The sequence below is a fragment of the Ovis aries genome, chromosome 1 (assembly GCF_016772045.2).
Source record: "Ovis aries strain OAR_USU_Benz2616 breed Rambouillet chromosome 1, ARS-UI_Ramb_v3.0, whole genome shotgun sequence".
Lineage (NCBI taxonomy): Eukaryota > Metazoa > Chordata > Mammalia > Artiodactyla > Bovidae > Ovis > Ovis aries.
The window spans coordinates 117,422,444-117,441,303 of record NC_056054.1 but is presented as its reverse complement, the minus strand read 5'-3'; the positions used below and the strand labels follow the sequence as shown (position 1 = coordinate 117,441,303).

Genomic DNA, 18,860 nt, shown 5'->3' with positions numbered 1-18,860 from the left:
TGAATCTTTAAAGCCAGAAAAAGACTTGTAGCTCATCTGAACTGACCCCTCAGTTACAGATGAGGAAACCAGGGAAAGCAGGTGGGGCTTGCCTGGGACCTGTGGCTACTTATGCTCTACAAACTGGGTTCTCCTGAGCACCCTTGGGGGCCACCTGTGGTGGCAGAAAGAAATGTGGAGGGAGGCTAAGCCACAGAGAGCCCTCCCCTCATGTCTTGGTAAAATAACAATACTACCAACTATACAGGGTCAAGGGTTAACATTCCACAGTATAGGGATTCAATAAAACAAAGGCTGGAAAATTGTAAACACACAATAAAAGTTGGTTTCTCTTTCCTACTTCAGAAAACTTGGAGCCTATGGTAGTATATTCAGCTTAAATTTTGTATGAGGTTTTTCTTAGGGGAGGCATGCCCGTTCTTAAAGTGTCAGACTGTGCTCTATGAGAGGCTGACAAAGTGAAGTTAATAAGGCATCCATTCTGGGCCAGTTACAGAAAATTATATTTTAGCAAATCGTTCCAGGACAGACACTTGTGAGATCTGGCAGAAAGAGGGCAGTGACCTGGGACCTCCCATCCCTATAATCTTTAGGATAGCCTCACCCCAGGCCAGTGTCCTTAGTGAGTCATATTCCCATGAGTTTCCTCAACTTCAAATTGCACAGCCTGGGCCTGCTTGCTCCTTTTATCAGATACTGTAACTGAGAAAGGAGCGAGGGAGAGGGCAAGAGTTTGCAGATTCAAGACCAAGCTCAAATTTCTATTGGGATAGTAGAATTCAGCATCTGAGCTTAAAAAATGGAAAAGCTTGTGATCTTTTACTCAAAATACATTTACAAGAAGTCAGAGGACCAGTAAAGAAAGCGCTTGATAAACACGTTGGGATGTTCCTTCTAGGCTGGCTGCCTGGGTTGCATTTCTGTGACTCAGCATCTCTTTTGTCTCTCCTTTAGTTGGTCCCCAATGTCATGGGGAACCAATCTTGGAAATGTTGGGGCTCATGATATCTGTGTTTTCTCAGTCCCAGTGACATAGGGAACAGGGCAAAAGTTAGAGATCACCAGGAGGGAAAGAATATTCCAGACTGCTCCAGGAGGGCCTGTCAATCTTTCAGGTAGCACACTTTGGCTCAGCATCTGGTTTATGCAAGGGCTGTGTAGGACACCAAGAATTCAGACCCATCCTCTGTCCTGAAGGAGTATATAAACCAGTTACAAGCTCTGAAGTCTGTAGGACAGTTGGAGATGATTTATTTCTGGAGATGTTTTTTGTGGCTGAGGTTAAGAGAATGGTCCAAGGAATTTAGGTATTTAGGACCTGAGAACAAATAATACCATGCCCATTACCCAATGGTAACATTGCACTAAGGATACGGTTCTCTGTATTTTTAAATTAATTTTTATTGGAGTATAGTTGCTTTATAATGCTGTGTTAGTTTCTGCTGTACAACAAGTGAAGCAGCTATCCATAAACATATATCCCTTCTTTTTGGATTTCCTTCCCATTTAGGTCACTACAGTGCATTGAGTCGAGTTCCCTGTGCTAGGCAGTATGTTCTCATTAGTTCTCATTAGTTTTCTGTTTTATACACAGTATCAATAGTTTATATAAGTCAATCCCAATCCCCCAATTCTTCCCACCCCACCCATTTCCCCTTGATATCCATACATTTGTTTTCTATGTCTATGTCCCTATTTCTGCTCTATGGTTCACCATATTTTAAAATAACTACAATCTTTAGAAGACAGTCCATATTGAGAGGCTAGGGAGAGCATGGGCTTTACAATGGCCAGGTGATTAAGGAATCTGCCTGCAATGCAGGAGACACAGGAGATGCGGGTTAGATCCCTGGGTCGGGAAGATACCCTGGAGGAGGAAATTGCAACCTACTCTAATATTCCTGCCTGAAAAATCCGATGGACAGAGGAGCCTGGCAGGATACAGTCCAAAGGATCACAAAAAGTTGGACATGACTGAGCGACTAAGCACGCACTAACGACACACTGAACTGATGATTTGTTTGAGACTTCCCTCTTGGCTCAGACAGTAAAGAAGCTGCCTGCAATGCAGGAGACCAGGGTTTGATCCCTGGGTAAGGAAGATCCCCTCAGAATGTGAACAAGAAGCCTACAGAGACAGAGAAAGAGATTGAAGTCATGGATTCAAGAGCTGGGTGTGGGCAGAGTTGGTGTTCAAAGGCTTCAGGAACAAGGGGTTAGAGAGGGCACCGTAAGTTAATGCCTGGAGCGCTTCCTGGCCTTTGTCTTCATGGGCTGGTACCTGGCGCACCAGTGCAGGATTTGGTTTAAAGGAACAGACAGCTGGTCCTGTTTGGTGGAGCCCCTACTCTCCAGTAACCCCTTGTGTCTCCAATATGCTGGGGATGGCACAATATCCATCTGTACCAGCAAGGTTCAAATTTGGTCCTGGGTAGGAAGGGTGGTATGTAAGCAAAATGCCATTAATTACGTGCAGAGAAGCTGACAGAAATTGTGCCAGACTAAACTCAGATTCTAGGTCTTTAAATAATTCACAACAACTGCTTGAAAGGGTCCCTTTATCATTCTAAACCTCAATTTTCTAATCTGTCTAATGAGGAGAATTTCTTCCCTTCCAAGTACTCTGAGTCAGTCTGAAGGAGATCAGCCCTGGGATTTCTTTGGAAGGAATGATGCTAAAGCTGAAACTCCAGTACTTTGGCCACCTCATGCGAAGAGTTGACTCACTGGAAAAGACTCTGATGCTGAGAGGGATTGGGGGCAGGAGGAGAAGGGGACGACAGAGGATGAGATGGCTGGATGGTATCACTGACTCGATGGATGTGAGTCTGAGTGAACTCCGGGAGTTGGTGATGGACAGGGAGGCCTGGCGTGCTGCGATTCATGGGGTCGCAAAGAGTTGGACATGACTGAGCTGAACTGAAGCTTGGATGGAACAGAAAGGCTTCCAAGGAAATGCTATATCTGTAGCATCTAGCAGGGAGGATGAGATGGTTGAATGGCATAATTGACTCAATGCACATGAGTTTGAGCAAACTCTAGGACATGGTGAAGGACAGGGAAGCCTGGCGTGCTGCAGTCCATGGGGTTGCAAAGAGTCAGACACGACTGAGCGACTGAACAACAGTGGCAGAAAGCCTGGTACACAGTTAGGAGCCCTCAACAAGCATTTTTTTTTGACTGACAGAACCAATAATTGATATGGGAATACACAGCAGACAATTATAAAGAGTTTTACGAATGTAAGGCAGTATGTTCTGGATGGAATAAGCTTGGATGTGGGAGCAGAAGGCCCAGGGTTTTTGCCCTGACTGCACGACCAAGTCATGCAACTTCTCTAGAAAATGAAGTGGTTCCTGAAGTCCTGAAAGTCTAACTTCTACCCCCAAACAACATGGCCTTACTAATTTGTGATATTATTAATTTGGAATGGTGATTAAATTGATCATGGCAGGAAATAGTCTGTATTTGCACATTCATGAAAAATAACAAAAAAAGGTTTGTTAAGCAAGTAAGACTGTGGAAGTCTTGAGCCTCTTTAAGTTACATTGGTTTCTAAGCAATTTTAAAAGAAAGCATAGTAGAAATCTCATTAGCATATTAATGGGGTGTTAATTACAAAAGAATCTTTTAAAGCAGATTTTATAAAATCCCCACTTAATAACCATTAGCTTGTGGTACTTGAAACACAAACTCTTCACGTGTATTACTTAGAAGTAATAAAATTGTAATTTAAAAGTAATCTGCCAACTTGTCACGAATTTAGACTGATTTTTCTCTCAATTGATCCAAATGAGTGAGGTTTTGCTATAATTATATATAATGCTGGTAGTAATGAGGCTGATTATCAATCTTTGCTGCTTTTCACTACCTCCATCATTGCAGGTTTTAGGGAAAGGGGTGGGGATGGAGGGAGAAGGAGGGATGGAGGGGAGAGTGGTGGCAGAGAGGGAGGAGAGGCCGCCAATCTCTCCCTCCCCCTCATCCAAGCGCTGGAAGAAGCAAGCCCCCGCCCCCAGCCGAACAGCCCGCCAGCCCTCCGGTGGGGCCCGCAGGAGTCAGGCTGTGTGGGCTCAGGCTGGCGGGCTGGTTGGAGCTGCACAGGGCTCATCAGCCGCTGCATCCTGTCTCCTCATATTCCTGCTGAGAGGCCACGGAGGCTGAGCCACAGGGGCCGAGGGAGTGTCTCTTCTCCCACATGCTCCCACCTCCATCATGGGTCTTCACTTTCCCCATTGAGAAAGCCAGAAAGGACACTGGTAGCAGAGAAGGCTTCCCATTAGAATTAAAGATTTTAAAATTTAAAAAATAAAAAACTAAAAAAAAATAAAAATAAAAATAAAAAATTAAAAATTAAAAAAAAAAATGCAGTTTCTACTTGTGCTTCTCACTCAGTAAGAATTCAGCTAATAATGTGATGTCCACATCTGTTAAAAAGTGGAGTTCAATGCCTGTAAAATACTTTCCCATCCAGTCTCAGAGTGGTGGTACAGCTCAGACGAGTATGTGGAAGCGCTTTTGAAAATGCCGCAGCAGTTTAACTATAAGAAATGCATATGAGCCAGTCCTGGGCATCTGAGTGCCCCTTCTGTGAGAGAGAGGAAAAAGCTGAGTTGAACTGAGGTCTGGGTTACCTGAGGAAGGAAACCAGAGCTTGGGTTTGGTATGAGGGGCTAGAATCAGAAGGGAAATATCTTAGTCAGAAAGTACCAGGTCATGTACACACTACTATATATAAAATAGGTAACTAATAAGGACCTACTGTATAGCACAGGGTACTCTACTCAGTACTCTGTAATGGCCTACAGGAAAAGAATCTAAAAAAGAGTGAATATATGTATAGTTGAATCACTTTGCTATACACCTGAAACTAAGCATTGTAAATCTACTCTACTCCAATAAAAATCTAAAAGAGAATACCAAGTCAGAATCCTGAGAGAGGCCACAGTTGGGTTAGGAAGGGCAGAGCTGGGGACAAAAATTGGGCCCGGGGAAGCTAGAGGAAGGAGTACTCCTGAGAAACTGCTGTAAGGAGCCACGCAGCCAGTATAGTGTGTGGTGCAGCTGGGGTTAAAATTCAGGTCTGCTGCCTTTCCTCTAGAATCAGATGCTACTTGTATAATGTACTAGCCATGCATGTTCTCTCAGGCAAGTTATTTAATTTCTCTGTCCCCCTGCTTTTCATTTGTACAATAGGGATGAAAGTTGGTAACCTTAAAGGGGTTTGTAGGAATGAATTCAGTCAGTATATGTAAAGCGTTTGGATCTATGTCTGGCTCATGGCAATGGCTTAATAAATATTATCTGTTGTTTTTACTTAGCAGAGGAGACGACATTTAAGTGTCAGATGAGTGTCTTCATACTGCAGGCCTCCCTACCTCCCTTGCAGCCTGTCTGTATATTATCAGCCAAGTAGGGAAAAGATATGTGAACAAGTTTCCCTTTGACTAGGAAGGTTTCTGAATATTCTATGACTGTTAGGCTTATGTAACACATCCCTCCATTAGCAAAATGGAGGCAAGTTGGTTGTGAGATTGTGTCCACCATGACAGAAAGTAGATTGGGATACGGCCCCATGACATTCCCTTGGTTTCTAATGGAGAGTCCTGACTCTTAGAAATAGCAAGGATTTTTTTTTTTTTAACCTCTGTCCACTTCCCTGTGGCTGGGTGTTACCATTATTGATGATTCATCCTAAGTTTCCATTCCATCCTGAGGATGGGACAGTGAACTCTCTACCCAGGCACAGCAGTTTAGGGTGGAAATGCCAAGCCATTTGTTCCCTTGTCTGGCCAATCAGAAAGACTCATGTTTGACATTTTATGTTTACTGGCTGAGGATGAGGTTGCTAAGCAACTTCCTTGCCTTGGTTGAATTCTGTAGTTCTAAGTACCTGGGCTTTTCTTTCTCAGTAAGTGCCCCCTCAACACACACATGCAATTTGTTATCTAGAGATTTCAGAGATTTTCGTTTTGGTAAACATAAGGAACATAGATTTCTCATGCAAATTATTTCTACTGATGGACTCCCTATATGGTTGTATCAGTTCACAAAAGAACTATTCCATTCACTGAAAGTGTTTAATCTCTCAGTAGTGTCCCACTCTTTGACCCCATGGACTATAGCTCGCTAGGCTCCTCTGTCCATGGAATTCTCCAGGCAAGAATACTGGAGTGGGTTGCCATTCCCTTCTCCAGGGGATATTCCCAACCCAGGGATCGAATCTACGTCTGCCACATTGTAGGCAGATTCTCTACTATCTGAGCCACCAGGAAAACTCATTCATTGATCAGTCAACAAATAATTTTTGAGTATCTACTGTATTCCAGGCACAGTGCTAGACACTACAATGATAATTGTGGTGAAATTTAAAATATGTGATAGCCAGTAGGGCACCAGGCATTCAGAATGGAAGTTAGCATGGAGGAAATCTCCATGTTGTGACGGATAATGGGGAGATCTGGAGGGTTCAAGGGGAAGGGTTGAGGTTGCTGGGATGATGGAGGGGCACTCTGGGCTCAGAGGAGTGGTTAATATTATAAACAACTGGTATGTTTGGACTAGCGCCTGATGGTAGCTGTTCTTAATAGAACATTTACTCTTGGTGTGGCGTGGGTTAAACTCTATTTACATAATCTTCTACAATGGTATTCAAGCCAGACATAGGTCTCTCTCACCACCTTTATAGTGCGGTAGGTAATTGTAGCTGCTACCCTGCGCTAGTGGTCTCAAATGGTTTTAGCATCTCTGAGCTAGATATGGATACCTCCATTTATGGCTGAGGAAACTAGATCAGAGAGGTCAAGTTCCTGGCCCAGGTTTACATGACTGGAACCTAGGACATTTGGGCAGCTTCAGAGTCTTGTATTCCACATAGATGTCACTCTGGATGCCCATACAATGTACACATGGACTTCAAAATCAAACACTTTGCAGATTCCATAACCTCTTTGGTTCCTGGTGACACTGTCAGCATCTCAAACTGCAATCTGGAATCCCAAACAGCCTGAAGGGTTAACACGGTCCAGCTGATGATGACGGGGCCCCTGGGCAAGTGGTCTATACTCGCCCATTCCAGACCACCACCACCTGCACGCCCTTCTTTTAGATGCCAGTGAGCTATGTCCTACCCACCTCAGTGTTCACTGAACAGCATTGGAAGGGATCTTAGGAGCCACTAGGTGCTGCCTTCTTACTGGGGAGAGTGAGCCCTGGAAGATGAAAGGCATTTCTTTGGTATGTTGCAGGAGAGAAGAGAAGGTCCAGAGAAAGTCAACTATCCCTCTCCCATCAGATGAATTAATCTCTATAAAAATTATTGCTGTGCAAAGAGAATGAACATCTGAGAGTGGGCACAGTATGAGGGACTGATGAGGATCTAGAGGGCATGTGGTCAGGGAGCGAACAAAGCTGATAGGCTGTGGAGGCTGGGAAAACTGGGCTCCCAGCCTCTGCACAGGAGCCAGGTAGAAGCATTAGAGAAAACCTTGACTTTGGATTTAGACTAGAAACCAAACTTCTGGAAAACTTGTGCTAGCTGTAGTTTCCACATGGCCATGGGGCGGAGGGTGGGGGGAGGGAAGTGAGAGCTGAAGAAACTGATGAAAAATGTCCTAGATAGGAATGTTTTAGTGTCTATTTGGGAGAATGGATTCATTTTCCATTGAACAACACTTTCATCTTTATTTTCCACCTTTTCTAAAAGCAAAGCTATTTATTTCTAAGCAACAGTGGTCATTCATTGTGAGAGGCAAAGAATAAAAATTTGTGAAGATGTGTTTGTCTTTTTGAATTTTTCTTATAAGAATATGGTTATAACATAGCCCATCTCTTCTGGGCCATTGACTCAGCAGACATTTTAAAGGCCATGGTAAACCAGACTTTAACTGGCTGTTGCATTCTGTCTCAATATGCCATTGCCATCACTGAGTAATCAAGGAATATTCTGATCATCTTAATTTGTATTATTATTAATTATAATAAAAATAATGTAGTTTAAATTTCAAATCTCTTGCATCCTCTCATTTTATTCTGTAAACAATTTGTGAGTTTCCCCAAGCCCATATTTTCATACTTTCTGTACAGCTCATGTTTCTTTTTTTTTTTTTTAAAGTAAATGATCAAGCTAGTCAATACTTTGGAGAAGGCAATGGCACCCCACTCCAGTACTCTTGCCTGGAAAATCCCATGGATGGAGGAGCCTGGTAGGCTACAGCCCATGGGGTCGTGAAGCGTCAGACATGACTGAGTGACTTCACTTTCACTTTTCGCTTTCATGCATTAGAGAAGGAAATGGCAACCCAGTCCAGTGTTCTTGCCTGAAGAATCCCAGGAACAGGGGAGCCTGGTGGGCTGCCATCTCTAGGGTCGCACAGAGTCGGACACGACTGAAGTGACTTAGCAGCAGCAGCAGCAGTCAATACTTTATTTTTATATGTGGAATAAAAGCTAAATTCCATATCTGTCTATATGTATTAGATGTTACAAATAACTACATATAATAATAGCTGCAAAAACATTAAATCAGTGTCTATACATAACTGAATCACTTTGCTTTACACCTGAAACAAACACAACATTATAAATCAACTATACTTCAATATAAAATAAACTTTAAAGAGAGTAAACTTAATTCATGAACACAAAACAAAACAGAACTGGAAATTTTGTGTTATTCTTCATTTCTCCCTCCTTATCTACAGCAAATTACAGTTCATGTTTCTCGAACATCATTCCTTTGTATACTGTCTTCATGATATTCAACATATCACATGTTCTTGTACATAGAAATTTTCTGAGGTCAGTCTACTTTTTTTTGAAAACTTAAATAGGGATTTTTAGGAAGATAATTTCGTATAAAAGATGGAAGCAGAGTCACTTGCTATAAACAGAAGGAGACAGTAAAAATGAAAATAAAATGATTAATATATTTTAAGCGTTTGCCACGCCACCTCAGATGTTCCGTATCGCCAGTGTTACAGGCTGCATGCCTTGCTAACTCTCAGATTGATGACTGTGTGAAGGGAAACCTTGTTCCTGTCTGTCCCACAGCTCTGGGCTGGTGTGAAGCACTGGACATCAGCCTGGGGATGTAGAAATGAAAAGCACAGTCCCTGAGGTCCATTTCAAGTAGAATATGCAGGGTCCTTGGGTCAGTTTTGGAAAGCCTACGCAGGGAAGGGAAAGTCAGTTTCCCGCAGATGGCTTGGGGAAGGACAGCTGTCATCCCAGCCAAGTTCACGGCTCCTCACCCATCACGTTGGGCTGGCTCCTAACTCACCTGTCACATGTTATCTTAGTGGCAGGCTCAAGGTGCACATTGGCCTCTTTAAATGTCACAGTCTTCCAGGGCTGCTGAAGAGTCTAAAATTCTTCTTTCAGATCAGTGACCGTCTGGGAAGATTTTTGGGTTTTCTGGCTTGAGCTCTTGGAAGTTGCCCTCTTCTCTCTCCTTCAGATGAACTTTCAGCTCGAGATCACTTCATCATTGAGTCATCTTGTACTTTGTGATGTGGTGGCTCTCCAAATCATCTCTGCTGTCCTTGACAGAGTGCATAGGAGACAGCATGGGCTTCAGATTGACAGTTTGAATCTAGGATCTGCTATTTGCTACCTGCCTAGTGCCGAGTAACGTGCTAGTGGTGAGGATACAAAAACAGACACCGTTCTCCCTCTCAGTTAAATGGAAAATACAAGGAAATAACAACAGAAAAGGGCATCAAACCGGATTAAGAATACCAGGGAAGACTTCCTGGAGGAGGTGGTACTTGAGTTAGACCTTGAAGGAAAAATAAAAACTTCTAGACAAAGGAGATGGGGGCAAGTCATCCCAGAACTTGGAGCAGCATGGGGCCAAGCCTAAGTTGTCATTCATCTGTAAAAGGCTGAGATGATCTTCACAGCCCTATTGTCAAGACAGAATGAGTGAAAGTATGGAAATTGGTAGAATAAGTTGATGTATCGAAATTTGCCTGATGCTATTTAGGACACGCAAGAAGCGTCTCACCTATCCCTTCGAACCCTTTGGCCACATCTCTGTGGACCCACAGGGTGTGGTTCACCTCAGTTGTGGTACTTAGAACACGGCAGTTGGGATTCATCTGCTTATGAGACAAGTGTCCCTGATACACTGAGACTCCTGGAAGGTTCTGGCCTCCTCAGACACAGGACTGACTGTTCTCTCTGCAAGTAGACCTTAGCTAAGCTAGGAGAGTGGGCTTCCCTGATGGCTCAGCAGGGAAAGCATCCGCCTTCCAAGGCAGGACATACGGGCTTGATTCCTGGGTCAGGAAGATTCCCTGGAGAAGGAAATGGCAACCCACTCCAGTATTCTTGCCTGGGAAATCCTGTGGACAGAGGAGCCTGGCAGGCTACACTCCATGGGGTCTTGAGAGTAGGACACCACTTGGAAATTAAACAGCAATAAAGCTAGGAGAAGCTCCAAGGGCAACTCCAGGTTGACATTTTTCTAGTGAGATATTTATGTTTAAGAATTGCTGCACAGTTACACCTCCGATGCTCCACGTTCCCCTCCAGAATGTGAAGAGAATACCCCCTCTCTGCATCCTAGTCCTAGTACTATGGAAGTACCACAAAAGTTTCTGAAAGGCTTAAGACTGCCCTGTAGTTTGGCTCCAGGAGAAAGTGGAGAATTGGATGACTTCTCCGGCAGGCCAGGCTTACCGACCACCTCTCCCCATAACCTTCTCATGTTCCATCCATGAGGACAGCATGGGTGCCGTGCTGAAGCCTAGCACCTGCTCATTCTGAATCTGTTCTTGCATGCCAGCCACACAAGGAGCCGGCACTCTGAGTCCTGGTGGGCTGCTCTGCTGTTCTCTGAGTGTCTGCCCTGCTGCTGTGGACCCTAAAGTTCACAGCTCCTCTCTTCTGGAGAGAGTGCTCCTTGCTGGGCTCCTGAGATGGAAGTTGGGTATGCTTTTTTCTTTTATCTTGAGTTGCATCTAGCAGGGAACTTGGGCTCAACTTTTCTAGGAAAAAGTTACCGGATGTCATCTGTCACAGAGCCCATTTCACTTGTGGCCACAGCTTCCTATCCCCAGAGGAGAAACAGTCTGGGCAGGCCTGGTCGCACTTGGCTTCTTGGGTCTCTGTGGCCGCCGAGCCATGCCCAGCCATCCTGAGTCTTCTTCCCTAAGTGCTGATTAACCCTATGCTCTAGAGATTGGATAAGAACCTTATGGGACTAAAACTGCAAAAGCTACAGAGCGTGAAAGGCATGGTAACAGCCTCTGCCCTCCCCATGATCATCAGGGAATGTGTCCCTGACAGCAGGCACCGTGTTCAATTCTGAATCGCTAGCCTCTGATGCGGCACCTGCACCATAATAGATGGTGCATATGAATTCATAATTACATATGAATGAATGAATCTCTCCTGACTATAGAGGCCCAGCCCTACCCTTGTTCTCAGAGCAAAATGAGTTTGAGCAGGGAATTCTGGGAGCAGCCCGGACACCTGCTCACTCCACCCCCAACCTGGGAGTTTGGTACGGACTCACCTTCCCTGTCTGACTGGCTCAGGTCACAGTCCCCGCAGCCTGGGGACTTGTGGGTTATGTCCCCATGGCCCTGATTGTTGTTCTGATACAATTCAAGGTGCGTTCCATGTGGTACACCAGAGAACCTGTCCTACAGCAAGTCCTTTCCCCTTCCTGGTCTTTGCTGGCCTTTATTCTACCAGCTGTGAGAGTTCACAGGTGTGCAGGTAGGGCTGGAAGAAGGGGAATGATAGAGGAGACAAAAGGAGGGGACTCTGTCCTCACACACCATCCCTGTGCTCCCCTGGCCTCCCATCACCTTTGGTTTTTTCTCCTTACAGGTTCTCCCGGCCATACTGGCTCCACGTCCATGAGTCCATCGGCAGCCTTGTCCACAGGGAAGCCCATGGACAGCCACCCCAGCTACACTGACACCCCAGTGAGTGCCCCACGAACTCTGAGTGCAGTGGGGACCCCCCTCAATGCCCTGGGCTCTCCATATCGAGTCATCACTTCTGCCATGGGCCCACCCTCGGGAGCACTCGCAGCCCCTCCAGGAATCAATCTGGTTGCCCCGCCTAGCTCTCAGGTAGGTGTGCATCCATCTTCTTCAATGTCTTTCCAGACATCTTTAACAGTTTCATCCTGGTGCTGAGCCAGCACTCAGTAGGTGCTTAATGCACGCTGGTGAAGGAATTGGGTTGTCTGTGTACGCTTCCGTCCTGCAAGACCTTCACTGAGTGTATCCTCAAGCAGCTGCAGAGAACTGACAATGCCTCATGGTCCGGGAGTTTTGATGGTTCAGTCCTGGCTGTAATGTCAACATCTCTTAGGCCTGTTTGTCTTCCATGGGATGGACCCCCTTGTTCCTTCTCAACTCAATACTAGGTATTTTTCAAGTCAGTGAAGTGCCTGGTCCTTTTATATATCCTGTAGGTGATACTGAAATGGTCAGGATGTGGTCTTTGCTCTCCAGGAGTTTACCATTGAGAAGCAGGTGCTGCACATGGCTAAATCTAAAACAAGGCAGACTGTGTTAAGTACATGTTATCTCTGAGATAGAGGCAAAGATTGTGGAAAATCAGGGGGGGAAACCCTCACTTTAGTTCCTAGTGCCTTTTGCTGCAACAGAGGCAAGGATGGATATGCATGGTAGACATTGTTTGCTGCTCTAAGAAAACTACAGGTTGGCCGGATGCTATTTATTTCTTTCTAGCAATGTCACACCGAGACCATCAACCTTCACTTCTGGGAGTGCTCAGCTATTGCTTCAGTGATGCTGCATAACAGACAATCCCCAAATTGCCATGGCTTACAAAAACACACAATTATTTTCTTACAAGTTTATGTGTTGTTTAGAAAAGTTCTAGATCCCCTCGTGGTTCAGGTAAATAGTCTGCCTGCAATGCGGGAGACCTGGGTTCAGTCCCTGGGTCAGGAAGACACCTTGGAGAAGGAAACGGCAATCCACTCCAGAATTCTTGCCTGGAAAATCCTATGGATGGAGGAGCCTGGCAGGCTACAGTCCATAGGGTCACAAAGAGTCAGGCACAACTGAGCCACTTCATTTTCTTTTTGGGCTTCCTGTGTGGATCAACTGGTAAAGAATCTGCCTGCAAAGCAGGAGACCTGGATTTGATCCCTGGATTGGGAAGATTCCCCTGGAGAAGGGAACGGCTACCCTCTCCAGTATTCTGGTCTGTAGAACTCCATGGATTGTATAATCCGTGGGAATGAAAACCACAATCACAGAAAACTAATCAACTGATCACATGGCCCACAGCCTTGTCTAACTCAATGAAACCATGAGCCATGCTGTGTAAGGCCACCATGTAGGTCATGGTGGAGAGTTCTGACCAAACGTGGTCCACTGGAGAAGGGAATGGCAAACCACTTCAGTATTCTTGCCTTGAGAACCCCATGAACAGTATGAAAAGGCAAAAAGATAGGACGCTGAAAGATGAACACCCCAGGTTGATAGGTGCCCAATATGCTACTGAAGAACAGTAGAGAAATAACTCCAGAAAGAATGAAGAGACAGAGCCAAAGCAAAAACAACATGCAGCTGTGGATGTGAGTGGTGATGCAAATAGTCTGATGCTGTAAAGAGCAATATTGCATAGGAACCTAGAATGTTAGGTACATGAATCAAGGTAAATTGTAAGTGGTCAAACAGGAGATGGAAAGAGTGAACATTGACATTTTAGGAATCAGTGAACTAAAATGGACTGGAATGGGTGAATTTAACTCAGATGACCATTATATCTACTACTGTGGGCAGGAATCCCTTAGAAGAAATGGAGTAGCCATCGTGGTCAACAAAAGAGTCCAAACTGCAGTACTTGGATGCAGTCTCAAAAATGGCAAAATGATCTCTGTTCATTTCCGAGGCAAACCATTCAATATCACAGTAATCCAAGTCTATGCCCCAACCAGTAATGTTGAAGAAGCTGGAGTTGAACAGTTGTGTGAACACCTACAAGATCTTCTATAACTAACACCCAAAAGAGATGTCCTTTTAATTATAGGGGACTAGAATCCAAAAATAGGAAGTCAAGAGATAAATATAATAACAAGCAAATTTGGCCTTGGAGTACAAAATGAAGCAGGGCAAAGGCTAACAGAATTAACCTTTGAGAACTGCCAAGAGAATGCACTGGTCATAGCAAACACCCTCTTCCAACAAAAGAAGAGAAGACTCTATACATGGATATCAATAGATGGTCAATGCTGAAATCAGATTGATTATTTGCTTTGAAGCCAAAGACGGAGACGCTCTATACAGTCAGCAAAAACAAGACTGGGAGCTGACTATGGCTCAGATCATTAACTCCTTATTGCCAAATTCAGCCTTAAACTGAAGAAAGTAGGGAAAACCACTAGACCATTCAGGTATGACCTAAATCAAATCCTTTAGGATTATACAGTGGAAGTGACAAATAGATTCAAGGGATTAGGTCTGATAGACAGAGTTCCTGAAGAGCTATGGACAGAGGTTTGTGATATTGTGCAGGAGGCCATGATCAAGACCACCCCCAAGAAAAAGAAATGTAAAAAGGCAAAATGGTTGTCTGAGGAGGCCTTACAAATAGCTGAGAAAAGAAGAGAAGCTAAAGGCAAAGGAGAAAGGAAACATATACCCTTTGGATGCAGAGTTCCAAAGAATAGCAAGGAGAGATAAGAGAGCCTTCCTCAGTGATCAAGGCAAAGAAATAGAGGAAAACAATAAATGGAAAAGACTAGAGATCTCCTCAAGAAAATTAGAGATACCAAGGGAATATTTCATGCAAAAATGGGTTCAATAAAGGACAGAAATGGTATGGACCTAACAGAAGCAGAAGATATTAAGAACAGGTGGCAAGAATACACAGGAAAACTATACAAAAAAGATCTTCATGAGTGAGGTAACACTACAATGGTGTGATCACTCATCTAGAGCCAGACATCCTGGAATGTGAAGCTAAGTGGGCCTTAGGAAGCATTACTATGAATAAAGCTAGCAGAGGTGATGAAATTCCAGTTGAGCTATTTCAAATCCTAAAAGATGATGCTGTGAAAGTGCTGCACTCAGTATGTCAGCAAGGCTGGAAAACTCAGCAGTGGCCACAGGACTGGAAAAGGTCAGTTTTCATTCCAATCCCAAAGAAAAGCCAAAGAATGCTCAAACTACCGCACAGTTGCACTCATCTCACACGCTAGCAAAGTAATACACAAAATTCTCCAAGCCAGGCTTCAGCAATACATGAACCATGAACTTCCAGATGTTCAAGCTGGATTTAGAAAAGGAACCAGAGATCAAATTGCCAGCATCTGTTGGATCATTGAAAAAGCAAGAGAACTCCAGAAAAGCATCTACTTCTGTTTTATTGACTATGCCAAATCCTTTGACTGTATGGATCACAATTAACTGTGGAAAATTCTTCAAGAGATGGGAATACCAGACTACCTGACCTGCCTCTTGAGAAATCTGTATGCAGGTGTCAAGAAGCCACAGTTAGAACTGAACATGACACAACAGACTGGTTCCTAATTGGGAAAGGAGTACATCAAGGCTGTATATTGGCACCCTGCTTATTTAGCTTATATGCAGAATACATCATTCGAAATGCCCAGCTGGATGACGCACAAGGTGGAATTAAGATTGCTAGCAGAAATATCAATAACCTCAGATATGCAGATGACACCACCCTTATGGCAGAAAGTGAAGAACTAAAGAGCCTCTTGACGAAAGTGAAAGAGGAGAGTGAAAAAGTTGGCTTAAAACTCATCAGAAAACTAAGATCATGGCATCTGGTCCCATCACTTCATGGCAAATAGATGGGGAAACAATGGAAACAGTGACAGACTTTATTTTGGGGGCTCCAAAATCACAGCAGATGGTGACTGCAGCCATGAAATTAAAAGGCACTTGCTCCTTGGAAGAAAAGCTATGACCAACCTAGACAGCATATTAAAAAGCAGAGACATTACTTTGACAACAAATATCTGTCTAGTCAAAGCTATGGTTTTTCCAGTGGTCATGTATGGATGTGAGAGTTGGACCATAAAGAAAACCGAGTGCCAAAGAACTGATGCTTTTGAACTGTGGTGCTGAAAGACTCGTGAGAGTCCCTTGGACTGAAAGGAGATCAAATCAGTCAATCTTAAAGGAGATCAGTCCTGAATATTCATTGGAAGGACTGATGCTGAAGCTGAAGCTCCAATGCTTTGGTCACCTGTTGTGAAGAACTGACTCATCTGAAAAAACCCTGATGCTGGGAAAGATTGAAGGTAGGAGGAGAGGGGACAAGAGGATGAGATGGTTGGATGGCATCACCAACTTGATGGACATGAGTTTGAGTAAGCGCCGGGAATTGGTGATGGACAGGGAAGACTGGCATGCTGCAGTCCATGGGGTCACAAAGAGCTGGAAACAGCTGAGCAACTAAACTGAACTGAGGAAGGTTCTGTTTCAGATGGTGGAGGAATTGGTCTAGGCTGCAGCCTGGGTGCAGGTCAGCTCTTCATGTCCTGACTACAGGAGCAGCAGCTTCCTGGGTCATGCTTTTTTCAACGTGTCCCCCCGGAGTGCAAAAGTCTAAACCAAACCAGGAAAATACAGTGAAGTCTCTGCTCACATCATGTCCATTGATATCCCACTGGTCTAAGGAAACTGTATGACTGACTCCAACACTGCTGGGACAGGGGAATAATTTGTGCCTGTTTCAATGTAAGGAACTACAAAGACACAATGCAAAGGACGTGAAGAATTAGGAGGCGTGAAACATTAGGAATAATGACCCTGTCTGCCACACTCTCACTGGGCTGGTACCTCACAACAGGGGTCAGGGTCCCTCTTGTCCCAACCACCAGCACGCCTAGCTGTAGAATTAGTAGGTCTTATAATCTCTTTTGAATTTATAGTTTGTAGAAGAGACAAGGCCATCACTGGTTTAGCATTTCTTACCGCTACAAAGAGAATTTCAGAGACTCTCCCTAGAGAGAGAGTGTGTGCTCAGAGTCTAAAAGCAAAGCCATGTGGAGTGATAGAATTTTATAGCCAGTAAGGACTTCAGAAAGTTTTTCATGTGTGGGTTAAAGAAACTGGAGAAGACCTTATCAGTTCTCTAGTGTAGGGATTGCAGGGGCCAGGGGCCAGACAGGTAACATAGAGGGGTGAATCAGACCCCCACTTGAAGCCATTCAAATTCAGAGACTTGAAGTATTTCATGGCCAAGCAGAGTACTTATGCGGGTCCCATTTGGCCAGTCCTTTTAACCCTAATTTGTAATCTAAGCCCTCACCTGTAGGATCTTTCTCAGCATACACATTTCTCCCTTATCCCATATTTTGGCCCTTGTGTGAGTTGTAAAAGCCCCACAGAGGATTCTAACTGCCCCATCCCGGCCCAGCTGAGAACCACTGATTCCATCCAGGCTCCTCATCCCATGTAGGCTCAGTGGGCTCAGGTGACGTGTCCAGCTTCACACAGCTAGTCACAGCAGAGCCGAGGTTAGACTCCAAATCTCCACACCCCACTCAGTCTCCACGATGCTGCATTTACTCACAGCTATGGTGTCTTCTGAATTAAACAGTGACCCCAGGATCTTCCTGTTGGCTGCCAAGGATTAAAACACGAATACTTAGTGATCCCAAGGAGTCCTGGGGGGCACATGGCACATTACACAGACAAATTGCAGCGCTGTGTAGTTGTAGGGATGGAACTGAAGGGAGCATAGAAAAGGGACCTGAGAACTTCCAGTCTTGCGTTCCATGAGTGTCAGCCACTCAGAGGAGTGGAGACCAGACGGCAGTGCGAAGGGACATGGATTTATGCCTCTCTCTCCCGCTGTCATCAGCAGAGCTGGTGATCCTCTACCCCTTAGAACGTGGGACCTTGAAGAGATTTGTTTATTCATTTTCACTCATGTGAATGGATTTCAGGTGAAGGTGAAAGTCGCTCAGTCTTGTCCGACTCTTTGCGACCCCATGGACTATACAGTCCATGGAATTCTCCAGGCCAGAATACTGGAGTGGGTAGCCCTTCCCTTCTCCAGGGGATCTTCCCAACCCCAGGATCGAACCCAGGTCTCCTGCATTGTAGGCAGATTCTTTACCAGCTAAGCCACAAGGGAATGGATTTCAGGAGGGCAGGTCAAAGTCAATAGATTAGAGACACAGAGAGATTTAAGTTCTGGAAGTAAAATTTTGCAAAGGACACTCACATTTATTCAAATAACTATTTAGCAGGACCTAATCTGAATCCCTCAGAAGAAATGGAGTAGCCATCATGGTCAACAAAAGAGTCTGAAATGCAGTACTTGGATGCAATCTCAAAAATGACAGAATGATCTCTGTTTGTCTCCAGGGCAAACCATTCAATATCACGGTAATCCAAGTCTATGCCCCAACCAGTAACGCTGAAGAAGCTGAAGTTGAATGGTTCTATGAAGACCTACAAGACCTTTTAGAACTAACACCCAAAAAAGATGTCCTTTTCATTATAGGGGACTGGAATGCAAAAGTAGGAAGTCAAGAAACACCTGGAGTAACAGGAAAATTTGGCCTTGGAATGCAGAATGAAGCAGGGCAAAGACTAATAGAGTTTTGCCAAGAAAATGCACTGGTCATAGCAAACACCCTCTTCCAACAACACAAGAGAAGACTCTATACATGGACATCACCAGATGGTCAACACCAAAATCAGATTGATTATATTCTTTGTAGCCAAAGATGGAGAAGCTCTATACAGTCAATAAAAACAAGACCAGGAGCTGACTGTGGCTCAGATCATGAACTCCTTATTACCAAATTCAGACAAACTGAAAAAGTAGGGAAAACCACTAGACCATTCAGGTATGACCTAAATCAAATCCCTTAT

General features: G+C 44.4%; 1 protein-coding gene across 2 annotated transcripts in view; it reads left to right on the top strand.

Moving 5' to 3' along the window:
- RXRG (retinoid X receptor gamma) overlaps positions 1–18,860 on the top strand; it is a 52,605-nt gene that overhangs the window by 5,385 nt on the left and 28,360 nt on the right. For both annotated transcript variants that reach the window (XM_012185413.4, XM_012185408.4), the window contains exon 2: positions 11,842–12,089. In XM_012185413.4, coding sequence (XP_012040803.1) covers positions 11,842–12,089 — 248 coding nt within the window. The remainder of the gene's footprint in view (positions 1–11,841; positions 12,090–18,860) is intronic.